General features: G+C 41.0%; 1 protein-coding gene across 1 annotated transcript in view; it reads right to left on the bottom strand.

Moving 5' to 3' along the window:
• The window catches only part of OVCH1 (ovochymase 1), a 38,307-nt gene that overhangs the window by 1,594 nt on the left and 13,669 nt on the right, over positions 1 to 23,044 (bottom strand). The window contains 9 exon segments of the mRNA XM_088141497.1: positions 877 to 1,101; positions 3,781 to 3,816; positions 5,428 to 5,562; positions 7,241 to 7,380; positions 8,581 to 8,719; positions 16,456 to 16,609; positions 17,120 to 17,274; positions 20,730 to 20,828; positions 20,831 to 20,924. Coding sequence (XP_087997623.1) covers positions 877 to 1,101; positions 3,781 to 3,816; positions 5,428 to 5,562; positions 7,241 to 7,380; positions 8,581 to 8,719; positions 16,456 to 16,609; positions 17,120 to 17,274; positions 20,730 to 20,828; positions 20,831 to 20,924 — 1,177 coding nt within the window.

Genomic DNA, 23,044 nt, shown 5'->3' with positions numbered 1-23,044 from the left:
TAAGCAACCTTATGAGATAGATTGGGCTAAGAGACAGTGACTGCTCAAAGTCCCCCAATAAGCTGCCAGGACAAAGAGTGGACTTGACCTTGGACTTTTTATCAGTCAGACTCTCAGCCACTGCACCAGACTGAGAGCACTTCCACATGATCAGTGTTACCGCCCCCAAAATGCTCATCAGAGCAATTCCTACTCCTGCCATGATTGTCCTGACTACACCATTATAACCTGCATTTCCTCTGCTTGTCCTTGTCTCACTGCATTGGTCACATTGGAGAAAACAAAAGGCAGTTAGTCTGACTGAGCCTTGCCCCATAGCCTGGAACAAGGATGTCATGATACACTGGGACTTTGTGGCCAAGGGAAGATCTACAGATTTAGGAGATGGGACTTGCTGGAAGTTCTTATAAATGAACAAGCAGCCTACCACCCAGATCCATGGAGTTCAAGTACCTCAAATCACAAAGCAGACATCTTGCACTACACGTTCTGAGTAGCTGAGCTGGAAGAAAATTGCTTGAACTGCTCATCAAGGACCTTAGTATGGGAATCCAAAGGTGCAGTGCCAAAGTCATGTGAAAGTATCCTCTCTCTCTGAGACCACAATTGTCTAAACCAAACGATCAGATTTTCAATGAGAAATGGCTAAAATGCATAAATATGCATAGAGGGAAAGGCAGTAGTTAATAGCCTACAGCTTCATTCAGAAAATCTCTGATGCATTTCTAAGCCTAATAAAACAAAAAATACAATTTCTTTGCTGCTTGTAGACTTGCCAACCATCTATGCTTAATCATCAATTTGGTAATTCCAGTCCACAGTGAGGGAAGGCAGCTATATTTGGGGCCATCAACTAAAAGATGAAAGACAATGCACCAAGCAATTGTGAACGTTGATCTGGTCCATCATAAAAGCTCAGGGAGTCCTAAATGTCATCTTTAGCGTCCTCGATAACAAAATCTCTTATCATACTTTTCAGTTTGCTTCCTGAAGCAGAATAGATTGTCCAAGTGCAGCTTAATAAATTGGGATAAATGTTTGGATAATTTGGAGAAACTATTTCTGTGACCCCAACTGGGACCAAATCCAAGATTGGACATCCTTAAAGAAAGGAGAAACAACACTTCTTATATTGCTAGAATTTTTATTTTTCCCATTACCAAATAGAAAAAACAAACAAACCAGGCTCCCTGTTATTTGGGCCAGCCTTCATTAACTTGACATCTGGCAAATGGGTTTACACTGCAGCTCACAGAGTTCCCACTCAGCAGACTGAAGCTTCTAGAATGCTGGGAGTTGTAGTCTCAATAGATTTCTAGGGAACCAGATTGCAGAAAGAGTACTTAAAACTGTATTTTTAAAAATTCCACTGATAATCAATTCATTCTTGAACCCAATCTGTTTCAGTTATAGCATGAGGTAGCATGCCCTCTCTGTTATGGCACCTGCCCTAGGGGACAGCCTCCCCATTCCTGAAATACAGACAGCCCCTGCTCTATTGGTCTTTCGCAAGGCTGTTGTGGTCCAGGAACACTAGGTTTGTGCCTGGCATACTATAGCCCAATGAATCACACAACAAGGGTGGAGATAAGAACAACTTGTTCTGCGCAGAATAGGGCACCTGGGGTTTATCCCCCAAAGCAGGTGCAACCCCAATCAAATCCCAACAGCTTTTTATACCTGTGGTCTCAAGCAAGCATCATGTGGTCTTAGAGATTAGCAAAACAAGCAGATGTCTCCCTAACAAGCATTTCTTATCAGTAAAACAAGCATTTCTGTCAGCCCAGCCCGAGAATAACAGTGAAACAGTCCAGTTGAGTCCAGTTCCTTTATTTGCTTACACCATATAAACAGAATCATGCCAGACTAAATCTATACTACTGCAACTAGTGGATATATCCTGGGAGAGTCTAGGGAGTGGCTATCCTGAACCTCTTATGCTTCCCACGCTCCCCCAGCATTGTCTCCTTTTCCTTCCTGGATTGCACCCCCTCCTTCCTGATAGCCTTTCTCTCTGTTGCTATCCACCACAATTTCTCAAACCTAGTACACGTCACATAGGTGGCAAAAAGCAAACTTAAATCAGTTGGGTCTATTATTTTTCAACCCTGCTTGTTAGGGCCTTTTTACTCAGATGCCAGACCAATATGATAGCTTTATGACTCCAATTCATCACCCTAGCTGGGTAGGTGGTCTGCAGCCCTCTCATGCCCACTACTGCACAAGCCTTTCCCAAAGGGGTGGGGAAGGTCATACAAAGTATTAAAACGGCTGAAAAGAACCAGATGGCTGAACTCTGGTTCATCGTTGTGAATATCTGACCCAGGGATTGTGGTCAAGATGTTACAATGGGGGCTCTGGCATGGGGGCTGTGGCATGGGTATGTGTGATTAATGGTTTTGTGGTTTTACTGGGCCTTAATACAGTTTATTTGGTTGGTTGAGTTAATGGAATTCTTTCTTTTTATCTTGAGCCTCTCGAATAGATTGGCAGATATAAAAATTGGATCAATTAGTAAATAAGGTATCAACAAATGTATGCACACACAGGCGCTGTCTCCCTCACACACACACACACACACACACACTTTATTACCTAATCTTGTCTCTGTGTTCAGCTCTGTAAAAATCTAATCAAGGTGAGAATAAAATGACTACCCATTCAATCTGATAAAATTATAAATTATAAAATGTATTTCTTGAATAATGTCATAAAAACAAGGGATGACATGATCATACTTGTTTTAATGCAGGGAAAGCTTTGAATCTGATAGGAACGCTCTGCAAAAAGAACCACTACTGTATCTCAAGCAATACACAGGTGTCATATCCCTCTGGAGGCATTAATATCCCCCTCCCCACAGCAACAGTGAGTTGAGCAGAGGGCAGGAGGAGGCTCTGAACAGCTTGAAAGGATATGAATATCATATAAGCATCATTAAAAACATAAAAGGTATAAACAAATTAAAACAGTGACAAGGCCTGTGTAAAATACCCTTAAACTGCAGAAGAATGGAGGTCTCCTTCAGTTCCATGGGCTATTTCTGCAATAATAAGTCCCCCATTCGGAAAAATAGAGTTTTCTATCAATATTAAATGCATGCATAGTTGGATTTGCAAAAGGAGCCCGCACAAGTCCTCAAAGTACCAGGAGGACAACCTTGGAGTAGACAGCTGGCAGAAAGCATGAGAACTAAGCCGTATCAAACAAGCAGCTTGAACTCAGCTCAAAAAGCCATTCTCATGAAGGAGAAGAAAATGGCCATTGATTCCGCCAAAGCTTCAGCTCTCTCCGTTAATGAGCCAATAAATTGCTGCCATTGGGAGCATCCTTCCAGCTGGGACTAGACCAGGACCATAATTGGTTCTGACGTATTGCAAATTTCTCCTTGGCTCCACATTTTGGCACAAATCCCAGGTCCTCCTATGGACTAAATCTAACAGAAAGAAAAGCAAACTCCTTCCTTCTCCTCCTCCATTCCTTCTCAGACCCTCTTGAGGGTGGGCAGTTTTTTTAAAAACATAAGGCATACATGCCTTACAGAACCCGTACGTGTAAATACACGTCATGTCTAACATGGCCTAGGACATTTCTGAATGCATACTTCTGAGAAGAGAGGCAGGGAAAGACTGTGCTTGCATTAAATGCGATATTTCTACTGGGAAGACATGCATAATTCAGGCTACCTAGAAAGTTATGTACATAGTTGATGGTTTGATTTCCTACCTACTCCTTCCTACTTCAGTACATTTTTCATACAGAGAAATACAGCAGTCATACCTTTTTGAATATCTCTTGCTCTATCTTGTACAGGACCTTAATGGAAAAAGAAAAAGGATGTCAGGATAAATAATTATTTTTCTGAGTTAATACAAAGATAGTTGATGGTTCAGCAAGTAGAGATATATGCATAAATAGTAAGATTTACAGCTGTCTCATTCCTTTTCGTTATTTATTTATAGTTATTAAGAATTTTTCATATAATAAAAGACAAATCAAAAGGTAAAAAGAAGAAAGAAAAGAAAGAAAAACAAAGAAATGCAAAAAAAGAAAAAGAAAACTAAAGTTAACAAATATATAAATGACTTCTGAGCTTTTTTTTCAACAGATAATTATAATCTTATTGTCCCTCCTCCTTCTTAAATATTTTGCAAATCCCCTCACCTTCTCATTTAATCTGCATCTTTCTTAATTTCAAATCCATAAATCATCAATTAATTTTTCTTCTTTCAGCAAAAAGAATAAGGTTTCCAGTCTTTCAAAAAAAAAGTGTTGTTTCTTCTCTGACAACTGTCTCACTCCTGTCCTCTACTAACACACAACTCATACACATATACACACATAATGCATATACACTATCACATATTAACTAGACGTTTGAAAAATTGAGCTTAGGTGAAAAGGAGAGTCTCTCCCCCTGGCCTAAAACAGCATAAGAGCAACCTTCTTGAATCAGATCAGTCCTGTTGCTGCAGGAACCAAACATTTTCTGAGAAGTTTATGGGGCATGAGTATTAAAGTAACTATTACTAAAAACATTTAATCTATGACACTGGAGGAAGTTATATATATATATCTTTATGAGCAGTAGTTTTTAACTGTTTTATTCTCCATCAATTGATCTAATTCCTCTTTAAAACCAACCAAGTAAATATTCATACTACATCTAACAATAACAAATTCCAAGTCTAATCGTCCAGTGAATGAATGATTCCTAGTCCATCATTCAGCTTCACTGGATATTCTTTTATGGCAAAAAGAGGGCTTTCTGAATTAAAACTGAGAAATATGCCTGAGCCTCTGGTGGAAGAGTTGAATACATGGTAAATGGAGCTCACTTCTTTTTTATTCATGCATCTCTAATCTAGGCATATTTCCTAGCTGGAAGGAAACCAGCCTAGAACAGTTGTCCATGAAGAGATAGAAGAGATAGATGGGTTCTCTTTCTGCGATGGGTGATTCTGTTGTTTTTAATAGCTACTCTAGATATTCCTCAAGCTGGTTTTTCTCCAGATGTTTTGGACATCTCCAATCTACCCCGATTGTTGTCCATAATGGTTGGAGCCAATGGAAACTACAGTCAAAACCTGTTCTCATCATACCCAGTGCAGACACACCCTCCAACAGCAGCTGATAGGATGGAATATGGCCAGAGCCATCATGCAGAAATGTCCGGGTAGGCTCCTCTTTGGGTTCTGGATGGATGTTTTGAATTGATAGAAGTTGTTTGTATTATTTAATTTACTTCCCATGGCAACCTTACTACAAGCACTTCACTGAATAAATATAGCAGGCCATTCCCACCTCCCAGCAAGAAGAAAATATGCATCTACTATTTTTTCCCAAGTCTGTCTGTCTCTCTCTCTCTCATTTTTTTCTTTTGCATTTGCTCCTTTTCTCCAACATCTGGCAAAGCCTTCTACTTACTGGACTGTATTTCTTGGCTTTTCTAGGCAACAGCAAAACCTTTCATATTTGTAACTGTGCCAGAAGTGAAGTTCAGCATCATCATGCAGGTGTGTGACTTTAATGGATAACGTGGTGTATCATTACAGAAGTTACCTATCAGACAAACATAAAAAGGTAATTTGACCATTCTGCCTCTTCAGTTTCATTAATTTTCCTGGGCACATGCTTTTTATTTGTTCTTTCTCAAAGATCTGCTTTCCATGATACCTAGCAAGCCCTCTGTGAAAGCAAGGGAATCTTCAAAAGCCACAGGCAATATTATTTCTTTATTGTATTCATTTATCACTACAACCAAAGAACATCTAACATTTGCAAGAACTAAAACAATATAAACATCCAATCCTCAATGATAAAACAATTATAAAAACAGTAGAATAAACAGTTAACATGTTCAAATTGATTGCATAAAAAAGAAGAAAGAACATGTAAAAAAAAAAAAGAGGGATCATTCATTAATCACCATTATATTGGTCTCCAGAGGCCCTATGGAAGAGTTCTATATTTGCACCCTTATGGGATGATTCCAAGGTTGATGCCCACTAGACATATAAAGGGAAGTCCCATGGAGAACCACTGCCTCTGGGCCCCACTCTCCTCACTTCAGTATATGGGGATAGAGAACATCCCCAATGGAGAGGAGCCCATCGGATGGGCCAGTTCCACAGGGAGGAGGCAGTCCCAAAGAGCCAAGCCAGGTAGGACTTTTAAAAGTTCAAGCCAACATATTAAAATTAAAATGTACCCTGAAACTTACTGGAAGCCAATGCAGCACCTGCAGTATAGGTGTTACATGTGCAGAAGTTCTCACCTGCTAACATGCGGGCTGCTGCACTTCACACCCTTAGTAGTTTCTGAGCAGTCTTCAATGGCAGTGCCATATAAAGTACATTGGGATAACCCAGACTAATCGTGGTGGGGAGATGAGCCACTATTGCCAAGACATCTTGTACCTGCTCCATGCAAGCCTGCAACTGGTGCACAAACCACAGCTGTGTGAAGTCCAGTAGGACATGAAACAAATCCTAGCGGGACAAGACTTTGGACACACCTATAGTAGTTGTTTCTTTGAATGATGACCAGAACATCTGAACATATCTTCAGCGTGTTTCCTTTTTCATCCAAACAGAGAGGTAAACAGTGCACTGAATGAGAGCAGCCGCAATAATTATCTGGCAGACAACATGCTGTGCATATAAAAAGGTGGATTCAGTCTCCAAGGCTTCTTAGATATGGCTAAGAGGGGAGGAAGTCTGCTGCCCTTCAGGGCAGACTAGATGAGGCAATCCATGATTCACAAGCTATGTGAACTCTTCTTTGTGGTCCCAGATTCCTATATGTCTTCACCAAAAAGTGAAGTGAAGTGCAGTACACTACTATTGATTAAACTAGAATGGGCTTAACACACTAGGCTACCTCTCCCCCCAAAAACCTCCCTAATTCTTTTTAAAAGTAGCCCTCACCCATTGCAGTAATACAAAACAATAGGTGCAACCCTAAGCCACTGAAAATCCTTTGCCTCTGATGCAGACAGTACTGAGATGAGGACACACATGGTCTGACTCAGTATAAAGATAGCTTCCCTAAGAGCGCCAACAATCCAAGCTGTTTTCATGTTTAGAACCTTAGGACATTGTCACCTCGCACCATTAGATGTATCAGCCTTGGGTAGTCTCTCCATCAAAAACATGGGTTAAAATCAACACCATGGAGGTGGGGGTGGGGGTAGGGGATAACACCCATCCTTATAGAAGTCTGGTGTTAAATCTCTCACCAAGCATCTCTCTTGTGGGTCCAGATCCTTCATAAAGTATAAGTCCGCCATGACATTTGGGAAGGAAATTCTCAACCACAAAGTCCAAGAAATCCAGTCAAATTATGGCATTTAATGGGGCAACAATCCTCCAGCGGCAACTACAGCAATTAAACAATAACAAGGCAGTTTCAGATGTATAGTCAACTTAATATACTCTGGTTTATCAAACCAAACCTAAGCTTTAGGCCATTTTCCTCTCTTTTCCTTCCCTCAACTTATGACCATAATAGGGACTGGAAAATTTATCATTAAGTGGGGCAGTCATTAGGCATCACGTGACCACACCTGATTTTACAACGTTTTTTGCACAGCAGTTATTAAGCAAATTACATGGTCATTAAGTGAATCACACAGTTCCCCATTGATTTTGTTCATTGGAAGCCAGCTGGGAAGGTCACAAATGGTGATCACATCACCCTGGGACACTGCAACCATCATAAATACAAGCCGGTTGTCAAGCACCTGAATTTTGATCATGTGACTGCAGGGACACTGCAACAGTTGTAAGTGCAAGGACCGGTCATAAGTCACTTTTTCAGCGCCGTCATAACTTCGAATGTTGCTAAATGAACGGTCATAAGGACTATCTGTAACACAGTTGCCCATTCAACACTGCTTTGCATTAACAATTGAGTCAAAGGGGGTGCTGCAAAGTAGCACTCCTTCACATCATCCTAATAAACCAGCCTTCCACCTCCCACCCCCAAACTGGCTGGTTTCCACACCCAGAATTTTCAGCATTGGCTTGCTAACTGGGTGATTCTGGCATTGAAGTGCAACATCTGGAAATCCCATATGGAGAAAGTTGATATAAACCATAGTTTTTCATTATAATCTAAACCAGGAACTGCAGTTTAACCTTGGCATGTGAATTGACCATCATATCATGAAAAGAGGTAAATCATTCCATGTTGGTTTACTAAGCCAAGTCTGACATGATCCAGGGAGTCTAAATAGTTCAGAGAGACAACAAGAAAAGGAATCCACCCCCAATATTGCAACAATAAAGATTAAATTATACAGTCATGAAATGTGAAGCAAAGGGAAAAGAAAGAAAGAATTTCTTAACTCACTAAAGAGCTGCTCAAGGCTAAGCCTAATCAGTAATAGTGTGTTCACCTTGAGTACATTTATTTGAGTGAAAAATAGATTGTGAAGATGAGCAGAAAACAGCCAGGCTGAGGGGAACTAGAGTCCAATCATTTGGGGAATATCTACTTGGAAAAGCCTGCTGTATTCAAACTGGACCCCCAGCAGAATCTTATTTCTACAGGTCAGAAAGAAAGACATAACCCCACCTGGTGGCACTGGAATAGCCATTAGGGAAACCCGGAGTTTGAATTATTCCTTCCCGGGCTGTAAGATTCACATCTCTGCAGGAGGACAACTGCTGGCTCGAGTCACTGGATTCTTTCATGCCACTTCCTCTCTTTGACCCTGTAAGAGGAAGGGAGGGAGGAAGGGAGGGAGGGAGGGAAGGAAGGCAGGGGCAAATGCTGATGGGTGGCCCCTTGTCAATGGCCCTACAGCACCTACCATATTTTTCCCCACTTTGTGTTGTAAATGACTCCAAGAGAGATTTTAAATAAAATGATGTCATAATTTAAATGACACCAAAACCATATTTATAGGGTAATTATTTTAAACACACATGCAAAAGATATACACAGGCAAAGATAATAGTTGTTTCAAGGTATTTATATACTGCATATAAATGAACTGTCTTCATATTGAACATGTAAAGAAACTGTATCAGCCTATAAGCCAATGGGCAGGCAGCCTTTAGTTGCATTGGAGAGGTGAGGCTGCAATCTTCAGTCCCTTGTGGAAATGCAGAAAACATATCAGAAGTTTAACATACCAGGGGTAGACATTTTGTTTAAACAGAAAAACACCACCACTGAAAATTGTAATTTTGCCACTGGATTTTCAAAGGCTGAAAGAACAGGACTATGCAGCACACAGAGCCTTTAAGTTGTCCATCTTTGCTAAAGGCAAACCCAAATATGGGCTTACAAATTCCAGAAGGTGATTTGCATTCCCAGTCTTGGATCCTAATCAAATCTAGGAATGATAAGCCAAATAGTGATCATATTTATATAGCCACCCAGAGTCAGTCTTTTGTGAGATGGGCAGTTATATAAATATGACCAATAAGTAAATAAATACAGGAATACCATCTCAATGGCTAAGGCAGTTCTGCCATGGATTCATCAAATAACCTTGAAAAATTCTCCACCAGTTGATGACATTAGTCTTATTTACTGCATTTATATTGTCTGAAGAGCTAAGGTTGGTGTGCATTGTTCTCAACCTACAATTTATGCTCACAACATTTTGAGAAAAAGGGTCTCTGTCAGGGCTGTGTCAGGAAGATCCTAGCCTAGCTTGTGGGGCTACTTATCTAGACAGGCAAGCAGGAATACAGAGAATGTAAACATGTAAAGTCTCCGACAGATAGGACAAGGGCAAGAAAGAATGGGAAGCCTGATCTTCATAGGATGGTACTGTAAAAGGACACATAGGATTTGAAATATGACTGGATATTGATTCTATGCTATCTCTCCCACCCATTCATGAACTGCTAAGCTTCAGATATGGCTTCCATATAATACATATAATAAAAAAAATATTTCCTAGCTGAGTTGTCCTTATCTCTGGAGGGAGACTGATGGTCAGGCAGGGAGCAGTAGGGCAGTTGAATGGGGATTTGAAGTTTTGGGTCAAGGGCTTATGGATCCTAGCCATCTAACCTTGATTTCCTCATCTGTAAAACAGGAATAAGATCCACCATATAAGGTGGTTGTGAAGGTAGAGAGCAAAATTTTTTAAATGTATGTTGTTAAGCTGTATTAACAGCATCCAAATGAAGTCTACCATGATCTCCTTTTCTCTTTGCAACATGCTATTTTAAGTATTGACATTTTAAAAAACCACAAACCACTTAGTGTGCTCCAAATGCCATTGATTGTATGCATTCTTTAAAAACAAGAATAGTTAAAAATAAGAATGCTAGTGAAGAAATAACTTGAACACCGTTGGATAAAATGGCAGCGTTGTGTTCGTTGCCTTTATCAACTTCCTTTTCTGAAAATACAGCAGATGCTGCAAATTACGCATTGTTCACAAGAAAGTATATTCATTATTTCAAAAAACTTCCAGGACAAAATTTCCTACAACATTCTCCATAATGTTTGAGAACATATTACATTATACTAGTCTTTGGAAAAAAGAAATCAGCCACTCCATGGAATAGATGAAAGACAAGAACAGAAGCTTACCTTGAAGTCTAAGGACCTTATAAGTCATAGCAAAAGCACCATGAAGAGTGGAATGGAATTCCACTTTCACCACCGGACCTGGGCTCAGGAAGGTAAGATCAGGCTGATGGACATAGTTTACCTAAGGGAGAAAATACCACCACCCAAATAAGGTCATCAAATTAGATTGAAGCTGTTCAGTCCTCTAAGGTAGAATTTAATAATGTTATTGCCTTTCTAGTTCTTGCCAACACATATGCAAAAGGGGTACAACAAGGTGAAATGAAGGTATTGGAGTTGCTTCCATGATGGGAAAGATTGTGATTAGATTTTTTAATGGTGGGGGGAGAGAGAGAGAGAGAGGGGGAAAATGGTAGTTTTATAATTTTATCAATGAAAACTATCCCAATGTAGGGAATGTTTAGAAAGTTGGATCACAGTGTTCACTGTGAAAAGATACAGTTGTGATTATCAACCTAGACTGCTCTATAAGGAGATTAGATAAATCCACAAAAAGCCATCTGGTCACAATGGTGTTATAACAGGTAGTCCTCAACTTACAATCATTCGTTCAGTGACCGTTCCAATAGTGCTGAACGAATAGTGGTTACAACTGGTCCTTGGAGTTATGGCTGTCCCAGCAGACTCATGATCACATAGTCATTGTGATCTGTGTGCTTGGCAACCCATTTGCACTTATGACCAGTTGCCAAGTATCCCACAATCATGGGAGCAACCTTTGCAACCTTCCCTGCCAGTTTCCACAGAAAGTCAATGGGGAAGCTGGCAGGGAAATTCACAAGTTACTGGGGCAAGTTTCCCCCTCCTGCATACCCTCCCCAGTCCTTGTGTGCTTGCACCGTGCTGGCTACTCACACACCCCTGTGCACCCTCCCCAATCTGCACAGTGCCTCTTGCGCACTGCTGCGTACACTTGCACACCTTCCCCAATTCTCCCACACACACTCTCACTCTCTCCCCTACCTGGCAGCAGCCACTTACCTGCCTGCCGGCCTGAGACTTGCAACTTACTGTCAGCTTCCCCACTGTCTTTGGTTGTGGGAATCTAGCAGGAAGTTGCCTCACCTAACGACCATGGGATTCAGTTAACAACGGCAACTGGGACTGCAGAGATTGCTGTCACTAAGTGATGCAGTTGTGCTTTACGACCACATTGCTTAGCAACGGAAATTCCAGTCCCAATTGTCATCATAAGTCAAGGACTACCTGTATTACCTCCAGCATGAGAAGAAGCATTCCTCTGAAGGTCAGTTGCTGGGGATCTGAAGCAGGAAAAGAATTGCGCTTGCATCCTATGTATGGGCTTAAGGTTGAACTAGATAGGCTTTTGATCGGAGCTTAAAATGGTTAAATAAATTATAGGCATTGAAAGCCAATACATGTAGAATATACCCTGGTGGGAATGCCTAGCATAGACAATAGTAAGGTAGATAGAGAAGTCATCTGACTCAATAATCATGCTCACACAAGGCACTAAACATGGCTTTGCATTAACCATGACTAAAACATTCATCTAGCTAATATGCTCAACTCAACATGGCAAGCACTGCTGGTCAGGGATTATCAATCTGAATCCTTTTGGAAGAGGATCCATGCAACTTTTGTGCCGATAAAGTTGACTGTGCTTAAAGTAAGCAAATGTACAACCAGTCATGGTTTTAATGGTGGTTAACACTGAGGGTTTTAACCATAATCAAATGCATGGTCTGGGTTTAGAGAATGCTATAAACCAGATGTCATACAGCTTAGTCCTCACTTGATAGCAACCTGCCCTCATCCTGCTGCTAGTTATGTATGGAGAGGAAAAGTACCCCCATTCCTTACACACAGTTTCCTACAGTGTCTCCTGGGAGAGCCTTGGTAGTGAAGATAGAAAAATATTTTTACCAGGGATGTTTCTTCCATTCTGGCTTTCTTCATAGACAGCAAAGAATTCCATTTTGCAGTTCTCAGATTTTACTACTGACAGATGACTTAGGACATGTTTTGCCATCCAAAACATCCACCCGCACTGTGTATCTCCAGTGTAGTCTGCAGAGCAACAAGGGGAGGAGATAAATCCCCTGGGCTTGTTCAAAACCAGTTCTGATGGGCATCCTGCAAAGGATAAGGCCACGCCAATGGACATAAAATACTTCACAGGCAATGGAGATACAGGAAGACTTCTGATTTCAAAAATAGCAGCAGGAGTGACTTTGATCCAGCTCAATTGTATTTCATTTCTGTCATGTCCTTTTAAAACTATGGCAGAAAAATAATACATCTACCTCCAAATTTAGGCTGGTTTTATATCAGTATGACCCCCAAGAACCCGCCCTCACTGTAGTTCAGTATTAAAAATTCCCAATGAGAAATTTCTAGGACAGCCATGCCTCCTGCACTGAGTAGAATCACATTTTCTTGGATTCTATTCCACAACTGATTTAGGTGTCACAAACACCTCTGAGTGGCATAAATCCCAATGTTCACCAGTTGGCTTTAAAACATACAAATACAATGAAATGAAAATAAAATAAAATAATGATCAACAATAACATCATGTCTGCCCCACATAGAGCACCAGAACATTAATCAATTAAACCAAGAAATTCCAGTCAGAGGAAGCAACATCACATCCTTCTGGTCACAAGTCCCTCCCCACATTTTAATGGACTTCCTAAGCCCCAATGGAGTAGGAGCCATCTGGATATAGAAAGACCACCTTCCATGGTTCCTGCAGGTGACATACCCTGGACAAAGGGATAGGGAAGAAGTCCACTCTACCAAAACATATTAGATAGGTAGGTGTTGTTGTGACTAGGTAACCTGCAGATACCAGGTTCTGAGCCATGAAGGGCTTTAAAGGTGACAAACATCCCCTTGAATTTCACCCAGAAAGCCATTGGCAACTAGAGCAGCTCTCCAAGTAGCGATGTTATATGTGGCAATCAGAAAACATCCATTGTCTGGGAGCCTGATGGCGGCTCACATTGTTGGAATTGGCTGGTGGGGTAATCGATTCTGCCCTCCCTGTCATCTTGAATTGTATATAGTCTTTTTATATAGTATTATTTTTTAAGCTAACTTAATATGGATATTTATATTTTTACTGTTTTTAACGTTTAGATTTTAATTGTGAGCTGCCCAGAGTCACCCTCTGGGGGAGTTGGGCAGCATATTAATTAATTAATTAATTAATTAATTAATTAAATAGACAGACAGACAGACAGACAGACAAACATGACTACTTGACAGCCTTTGCTAATGTAATGCCTTCCAGATATATCAGTATGGTAATTAACAGAATAGTTAGCATGGCATTCTGGGAATTGCAGTACCAACACTTTTAGAATGTACTACATGTAAAGCAAAGGGTGATACCAGGCCTGTTGATGTTATGTACCTTGTCCATCAACAGCTTGCAGAATGTTCTTTTTTTTTTTTTTTTTAATCTGCGCTCAGTCGTTACCGACTCTGCAGTGACTGCTTGGACGAGTCCTTTGCAGTTTTCAAGGCAGTTGTTTCAGAAGTGGTTTGCCATGGCCTCCTTCCTAGGGCAGAGCCCAGCTGGCGAGCGCAGGAGGCGGGGTTTCCGTTGCTTTGCATCCTTTTCGGGCGTGCACGGTTTTTCACACTTACCGGCAACTGCTCCCGACTCCTTTTTGCAAGGCACCGCCAGCATTTTTCCTCCCACCGGAGTGAGAGTACTCATTTATCTACTCACGTGAGTTTTCAAACTGTTGGGTTGACAGGAACTGGGGAGGAAACAGGAGCTCACCCTGCTAACGCGAAGGCTGGACTCGAACCGCTGAAGCGTTGACCGGTGACTCCAATGACTGTATTGAGGTTTCAAGGCCAGTGTTACTGACTGGCGTCTCCACTGGTCCCTTCTCTATTATGAGACGAGAGAGAAAGAGACAGAGAGACAGAAAGACAGTGCACTAAGAGTTTATGAAAAATGAAATAAAATAAAATTAGTTGTGCTAACCCCAATGAGGGGCAAGCAGACCAAGTTAAATAACTTTAAAAACTGGTGTCTGACTTGGCTTGTTTTCCTCTTCCTCTCATCCTTCTTTCTTTTAATTTCGTGTCTCTTATGTTCTAAACCTCCTGGGACTGTTTGTGTTGATTACTGATCTATATAAATTGTTCTGCTAGCCTTTTTAGCTGAGAATCGTAAAATTGTGCTAAAGATACTGAAATGCAAACAATCAAGGCTGCTTTCCCCAGATTATATTGAAGCCTACATTTTTCACCCATCTGTAAGATTACTGTGCTAATCTTACAATTACTGTGGTAATTTTACAGTGAACTTGTATTAACATGAGCGCTAGCAAAAAGTCTGATATTCCAAGAAATTGGAAAATACGTTCAAATGTTGCTTGATGTTTTGAAAATCATAACACCAAAAAGTCTGAACTTTTAAATAGTGTGTTATATCTTATTTAGGATATGCATGTTTACCATTAAGAAATACATCTGATACCAACAGATACCATCTGCTTCAAGTCAACAGAACAGGCATATTGAATCCAAATATTTCCTTTTTATGTATTTTTAATTATCTGGCCTGCCTCATCTCAAAACAAACTCTGAAATAAAAGTTTTACAGCACAAGGTATCCTCAGATCAAAGACACCTTGCATATAAAGCAGTGATGGGAACTAATTCTCATACGGGTCCAGCCCAATAGGCCAGATGATATCAGGGAGCAGAGTTTTCAAGGGACACCTGAGCGCATGGGCAAATTCACCACCCTTTGTTGTCATCTGTTCCCCCATGCAGAACCAGAGTAGAGGACCTGCTATGAGAAAAAAAGCCTTCTTGGTGCAATGGCAACTTTATGGCCTGGAAGTTCTCCCCTCTCCCTCATTGTAAAGGCTGAAAATGAAGAGGCAGGAACAAGTGGACTTAAACCAGGCTGAATAGTTGCGTAAAAGTAGAATAGGTGCATTGCAGTCTCAAGTCTGGGAAAAGAATGACTAAGAGTCCATGGGCTTGAGACAGTGGGAGAAAGAGGCTTAAAGGAAAGAAAGAGACAGACAGAGAGACAGACTTATTTCTGTGTTTGTGGTAGGCAGTTCTCCGTCTGTGTCTGTGTGTCTGTGTGGCTTCTTTCTTCTCTTCAATAAAGCAAGCTATCTGATAGTACTGACTCCTTGAAATTTCTGTTATCATCAAATTCCTGAAGGTGAACTGAGTTTCCAGAATGGTAATGATTTATAGCACGCCTGGCCTAAAATCTGACACTCAGAGTGAGAAAACGGTCCCATCTGCTTTTCTATGCCTGAATCAGTTCAATCTGCATCTTGGATAAGGAACAGTCTGGAAAAATACTAATAGCACATGGATATGATTTGGATTGGATTCCTGGGATAAGCATGAAGTGGGCAACAGTTAAGCAGATCTTTCTTAGGAGCCTTCTTCAGCTCCAAATTGGCACTGCAGATTTTATTTGGGAATTTTCTCCAGAGCTTGGTTCCAGTCTGGAGGCTCCTAAACTTTTTGCCATTACATAATCTTAATGGACCCACCTCCCCTAAAAATCTAAACACCAAAATGAACACAAACAAACAATGAAAACAATACAATGAAACTTTATTTTTAATAAAGACATAAAAAATAAAAATCTTCACATCTCCTCTGGACTCTGTCTGCACCTCCCCAAGGGAAGTACACCTCACCGTTTGGGAAACCTGCTCGAACAATGACACTCAAGAGCACAGTGTTTCTCAACCTTAGCCACTTTAAGGTATGTGAACCTCAACTCCCAGAATTCCCCAGCCAGCCATGCTGGCTAGTGGATTCTGGGAGTTGAAGTCCACACATCTGAAAGTGGCTAAGGTTGAGAAACACTGGCTTAGCATTTAGAACCAAAGAGAAACAATGCACAAGTGATAAGAACCAGCTTACCTTTTATTACAGATATAATCCAGTCAAAAAAGGCACTCACTCTTGTATAAACCCCTGGTCTCTTGGACTGGGCACAGCTAACGCCCCAGCTAGCAATTCCATGGAGCATAAATGGCTTGATTTCATTTTGGCAAACCAGCAGGCCTGAATCCCCCTGGGAAAACATACACACAAACACACACACACACAGAGTTTGCAAAATTTACAGAAAGCACACATCGGAATTGCTTTATATTCAGAGCAGCTTTTCTAACGTACATCTCTAAATCCATAAATTTCCCACGGCAGGCATGGAATTTCATAAGCTGAGCTGCATCTTCAGCAATGGCAGTGGAGGGAATGGCTGTGAGATCCGTATGGCAGACTTATGGCTTTCAGCGCCAGTGAAGTACCTGCCCAAAGGAATCATCTGATGCCCCAGGAACAATAATGATGACCCACCCCCCAATCTATTATTCTTCCCTTCCTGCAAGGTGTGGAAGAGTCCCAAATTCAGCCTATAAGCTTCTTTGGTCTATGACTGTAAATTCTTTAATAAAATAAGCTGCAGATACCCCACCTTTTGGTAGCTCGAGCATACTTTCCTTGTTCTAGTTTACCCTTCTCTGTTGCACTCTATATTTTTTCCTGTCTGCTATCTTGGTTAGATTAACGTGACAGTTACCTGGCAGGGATCGTGACCTCCCAAAGATGCAAAACCAGCACAGAGCATCCTAGGCGTGATCCCTCCAGGGTGATTAAAGTAGTACTTTTGCTCACAGAGATCATTTGTCACCAAGGGAACATCCATCTGCTGTAGACGGCTAGCAAGGCCTCCAACTGTAAAATAGCAGAACAACATTTCAGAGTAATGCAATTTTGTTTGATGGGCTGGGGAAAAATCTTGATAGAAACATAATACTAAGGTTTGGACTCCATCTGGGTTAGGCTTAGAGGCACATAAATAGGTCAGAAAAAGGGGCTGCAATAGAAGACACAGGGCAGACTCTATTGATGCCTCGATCCAAATAAAGAATATGCAACCTGATGGCATCCAGATGTTTGAATAAAGTGACCCACAATCCCTTGCCACTGGCTGTGCTAGCTGGGTCTGAAAGAATTTGAATTCCAAAACACTGGGAAAGCATCAGATTGCCTACTCCAATTTAGATGGACCTTTATTGCCTCCTTAGGTCATGTAATCCTTGCATCTGAAGCTGCAAATGCCACTGTTCAGCCATCTGCAATGTTGACACTATAGCATAGAACAATATTTCTTCAAGTGTGGTCCAAGGACCCCGGGGGTCCCCCAAGACCCTCTCGGGGGTCCATGAAATCACAATTATTTGCCAGATATTGAAGATATTTGCAAAAATTTAAAACAATGTCACCCTTCTCATTATTATTTTTAATTGTTTAAAAATATAGTTTTTTCCATGAAAAATATGTTATTTATGTTCATATCTGATAGGTTTAATATTGTTATTTTTACATGATTCAGTAAATAAATATTCTATGAATGTGTGAATTTTAATTTTTAATATGGTAGATATCGATAAATACGAACAAAAGCTCTTTTGGAGTCCTCTGTAACTTTTAAAGGTGGGAAGGGGTTCTGAGAGCAAAGGTTTAAGAAACAGTGGCACAGAACAACCTGTCAACCAGTTCCTTCTACCTTCAGATTGCCACAGGATCAAGGTATCTTGATGTGCTGAGACTCCCATCCTCACTTTTGGCCCTGGGGCTTAACAGCTTTATATCTAAGCATTCTTCTTCCATCTACTGTACCTGGCCATTAGCAACACTCCCAAGGACAATTTCCTGGTTACCACAAAGCAGTTTGTTCAGTGTTCAAAGAGCAATCATACCAGATAGGAAGATGTTACTTTTCAAGGGATGAATACCAAGAGAACTTACTTCAAACCATCTAGAAAATCTTAGTAGTCAAGTGAAAAGTCCCCTCCCCTCCATATAGCACATTTCAGATCACTAGAATTCCCAGAATTAGGAGTGACTTTTGCCAAATTCATATTTCTCTCTTTCTCTCTATCTATGCATACACTTATTATTTCAATTTCGAGCCCACCTGATTTCACAGTGACTCTGGGCAGCTTACAATTAAAAAAAATTAAAAGAAAACAACATATATCAAAGAAAATACTAAGGGTCTGAGACTCAGGCAAAAACTGAAAACTGAGTTGGTTCAATTGATTCTGAATTCCAAAGTGATACAAAATAAACATTTCTGCACAGGTACAAAAGTTATGCAAATTGATTTGGAGGCATTCAGGTAGATATAAATAAACTTGTTGATTTAATTAAAAGATCTAATTTGGTACAGAGATTCAACTGATGCATTTTCAAATTGAACTTCAAATCAAATATTCATGCCCCTAATATATATTTACCTAGCATGTGTGCAGTGTGCTTCAAGCTGCTTATACACTGATCTCAAAATGCAGAATCTCTCTTTTTATTAAATGTCATGGTGTGTCCCTCTAAATCAGTGGTTCTTAAAACTGTTTGACCCTATTATTCCTTTTCCTGGTCGCGAATAATAACATTTATCCCCATTAAAAAAAACAGACTGTTGTTTTACATTAGTGTCTTCACAGCAGTGATCTCAAACTCACAAACAAGCAATTACAAATTGCTCCATCACCCCTAGAAACTCCCCAAATTACTCCCTTGAATAATTACCCCTAGTTGAAGAACAACTGCTCTAAATGGAGAAGAGCAAAAAAAGGAGGTTACCACATTTCACATCAGGGGTCAGCAATAAATCATGGGTCTCCAGATGTTTAATTCTGAATTCAATTTTAGCTAGATTTCACAGCAAACTCCCGAAGAGGTCTTGGCTAGATTAGAAATTAGCCATGAGCAAAGCCTCAAATATAAGAATTCAGGATTGTCCACAGAGTGCAGCAAAAAAAGATGGCAACCATAATGGTGTGATTGAAGCTCTGCCCATTGCACATAAAAACAGGTGGCACTTCGATGAGATCATTGTTCCACCATATTAACTTTTTTGATTTTGCCCTGCAGACACCCCTGCAAGAGTTGATTTTCCATTGCAGTGCAAAGATGTGAGACAGGTAGGAAGGTAGTGAATAGTACAGGTAGTCCTCATTTAACATCTAGTCATTCAGTGACTGTTCAAAGTTATGACAGTGCTGAACAAGGGGTACTTACAACCAATCCTTGTAGTTGCAGCCTTCACAGCATCCCCACGGTCATGTGATCGTAATTCGGGCACTCGGCAATTGACTTGCAATTATGATATTGCAACATCCCACAGACACATGATTGCCATTTGCGACCTTCACTTCAAAGTCAATGGCAAAGCCAACAGTCACAAATGACAAAGTCACAAATGACGATCACATGACTGGGACACTGCAAACGTGTAGGATTCGCCTAATGATGGCAACTGGAACTGCTGTCATAAGTTGGTGTGGTCACATGATGTCATGCCTTACAACCATGTCGCTTAGCAATGGAGTTCCCAGTCTCAATTACCGCTGGTAAGCGAGGACTACCTGTACATTGTTGCAGTGAATGAAGTTTGTCAAAAGCATACCTGGGTATCAAAGCATGCTTTTGCCCATTTCATTAGATGAAAATGAGAGTGGAGTATGTCTGGAGAAACATAAGATTAGGTTAAGTTGGATGTAGTAGGAATGGCTACTTAAAAAATGTATGGGGTAAAACAAGGAGGAATGGATCAAGAATGAAGGGATGATGAGTGTATATGGGTTGAGTGCAAAAATGGTACAAAGAAGTACATTGAGGTGATTTTGACATGGAGTGAGAATGAATCAAGACTGAATGGTAAAACAAATATATGAACAAAGAGCGAATGGCTGTAGAGGAAGAGAAAGACCAAGAAAGTTGCATTTGGATGGAGCTGAAGAAGTCCACAAAAAGAGAATGGTAAGAACTGTAAAGAGCACAGGGGGCTATATGAATTGGTTGGAACTGGAAGCAAAGATGGTTTGTAAGACAGAAAGGTATAGAGAAGTTGTTGGTTAAACTAGATGTCCTGGGTATATATGTCCTCTGGATGTACTGGGCTAACATTCAGGGTGGCCCACAGGAATACAAAAACAATAGGGTAATGACCATTTATGAAAAGAACAGTCATACTCTACTCAGAGGAAGGTATTAAGCCCCGCACATGACAAACAAGTTTCATCCAACCTGCCGGTCTGGCCCCTATCTTTGCTAAGATTTAACTAAGGCGGAGAAAGACCTTTGACAGTGTCAGTGTCGCTCAAGGAGGAAATGGACCTAACCTTCTTGGAAACCTGCCCAGCCAGTCACAGTACAAAGCACAAAGGATGGTAACAGCTCCATGTAACTTGGCAAGCACACTGGCCTCACCGCTGCACTATGGAGAAGAGCCGTTTGAGCTGAACAAGGGCAATATCGGAATCAAAACTTGCAGCAGCAAAGGCTTGGTGCGCTGTAATGCAGTTGACTGTTCTCCTCTGCATCAAGAGACTGGAATCAATAGAAGGAGTAGCCAGCCTTTTCCACTCAGTAGTAGCCATTTAGGAAAAAGGGGGGGGGTGTAGTGGTGAGGAGGGGAAATACCAATCTAGTGACAAATTACATTCTTAGCTAATATCTCTTTGCAAAATAATCAGCAACTTCCTTTATGGAACTCTCCCTAATCAGTAGGAGCTACTGCGCCAAGAATTGTTTCTATCTTTTTTAGGCTGTAGCAAACACTGAATTAAGATAACAAGAACTGCCAGGACCGCTAGTGCTGCCTTTTGCTGATAAGCCTCCTTACTTTAGCCCACAGTTGATGTATACTGGCCACCTTTCATCCTTGCTGCAATGTAATTCCTTCTTCCTGCCAGCATCCCCATCTGAGCAAATATACCACACAATTTGCCCTTCTATTTTGCTAACTCCTCCAGTCTGCCTTTTTGGACATAACTCTTAGAGGTGTGTGTTTTTCATTTACCTCTGGGTTTGTTGCAACAAAATGCCAAGCCAGAAAGTTTTTAAACCAAGATTTGTTGCACAAGCTAGTTTTAACCTCGCTTATTTATTTTCCAGCTCTAGTTTAGATGTAAAATTCATGGTTTATTTACCCAGGATTCTGGGTTCAGATATAAACCTTGGTTAAATCAAACCACCATTTCTGAAACAAAGCATCGCTTCAGATTGTGCTTTGCTATCAAACCCCATGAATTAGCATATCATGTGCAAACTTGTTTCTCTGGGGATTTACAGAGCTGGAATGACTAACCTGCAGCCCTTAACCCAACATCATGAAGCCTTCGGTACAATGATAAATGATCACCTCTGCAAACAATCAGTTTGGACTTTTGGCAAGAACAGTTTATGCCATCCTCATCAAGATGCCAGAGAGAAAGAAGAAAGAGATGAGGATTTCTCTTTCTCTCTCTTGGCAGATAACTTGGCAGATGACTCCACTCCTCCACTCTCTTGGCAGATGAGTTCCTCCTATTGTCAGGCCTACAAGATAGACCAGATTAAGAAACTAAGGACTACCTTTATTTTAAAAGCTATAGTAACAGAATTTTGCAACTCTGAATGTGCTTCCCTCACTTTATATTTGTGTGAACCAGGGAGGGGCTTGTCTGAGATGTTTTCTCAAGCTAGTTTCTTGGTCTGGACTCACGCCTTGCTTATCTGACCGTTGCCTTGGTAGCAACTCTTCCTACTGTCCTAGACTTGTCCTTCTACACCTATAGACAACACGCAGCTGCTGAAAATATTATTTCTGAAAGAACATGTCTTTGACAAATCCCTGCTGTGGTCTTCTCATACAATTTCACACAATGAAGAGAACATAATAGATTAGACTGCTTCTCTTCAGGTTAGTATAGAAGATCAAATTTAACTTTCAGTGTAAACAAACAGATAGGTAGTCCTCGTTGAGTGACCACAATTGGGACCAGCAGTTCTGTCAGTGAGCGAAGTGGTCACTAAGAGGGAAATTACATGACCTTGACTGTGCTTTCCTTTTCCCCACTCCCCCGTCCTTCGGAATGCTCACCTGGATGGTGCTGGGGTAGCCGGCTCGAAACGACAAGTCTAATCAATTTCAAAACTGGCTTTTGTTTGCCTCCTAACAACTCCCCCACCCTTTGGAACACTCACTCCAGAGCTGGGATAATTAGCAAGGAGGGAATTAATGTTTGCATTTACATACTGTACATTGGAGAGGAAGGGATTACAAGAGAGTAAGTAGGCACACAACATCAAAAGAATGCGGTGGTGCTGGCAGCCCCGAGCACTCAGGGCTGGGAACCATGAGTGAGCGATGCAAACAGCCCGCTGTATTCTCCATTGTGTGCCTGCTTACTCTCTTGTAATCTTGTAATCCCTTCCTCTCCAATCTCTCTTCTGTGAGTGGGGGGTAGGGGGTAGGGTAGGGGGGGTAGAGTGGGGTAGGGTAGGGTCAAACATAGGAGTAATTGCCTAGAGAAATTGCTTGGGTTTTTTTTTCTTTTTTCACCCCTTGCTTGTTTAAGTAATCTCTTCACTCTGCAAGAATTTTCCCAGCCATACCTGAAGATGCTGAATAGGAATTGAACCAAGGACCATCTGTACATAAAGCAGATGCTCC

This window comes from Python bivittatus, unplaced genomic scaffold (genome assembly GCF_059951505.1).
Source record: "Python bivittatus isolate LINGU-HERP-01145 unplaced genomic scaffold, Pbiv_v1 ctg000330_np1212, whole genome shotgun sequence".
In the NCBI taxonomy this organism is placed as follows: Eukaryota; Metazoa; Chordata; class Lepidosauria; order Squamata; family Pythonidae; genus Python; species Python bivittatus.
Note: the sequence above shows the minus strand (reverse complement) of the source record. Positions and strands in the feature narration are given on the sequence as shown.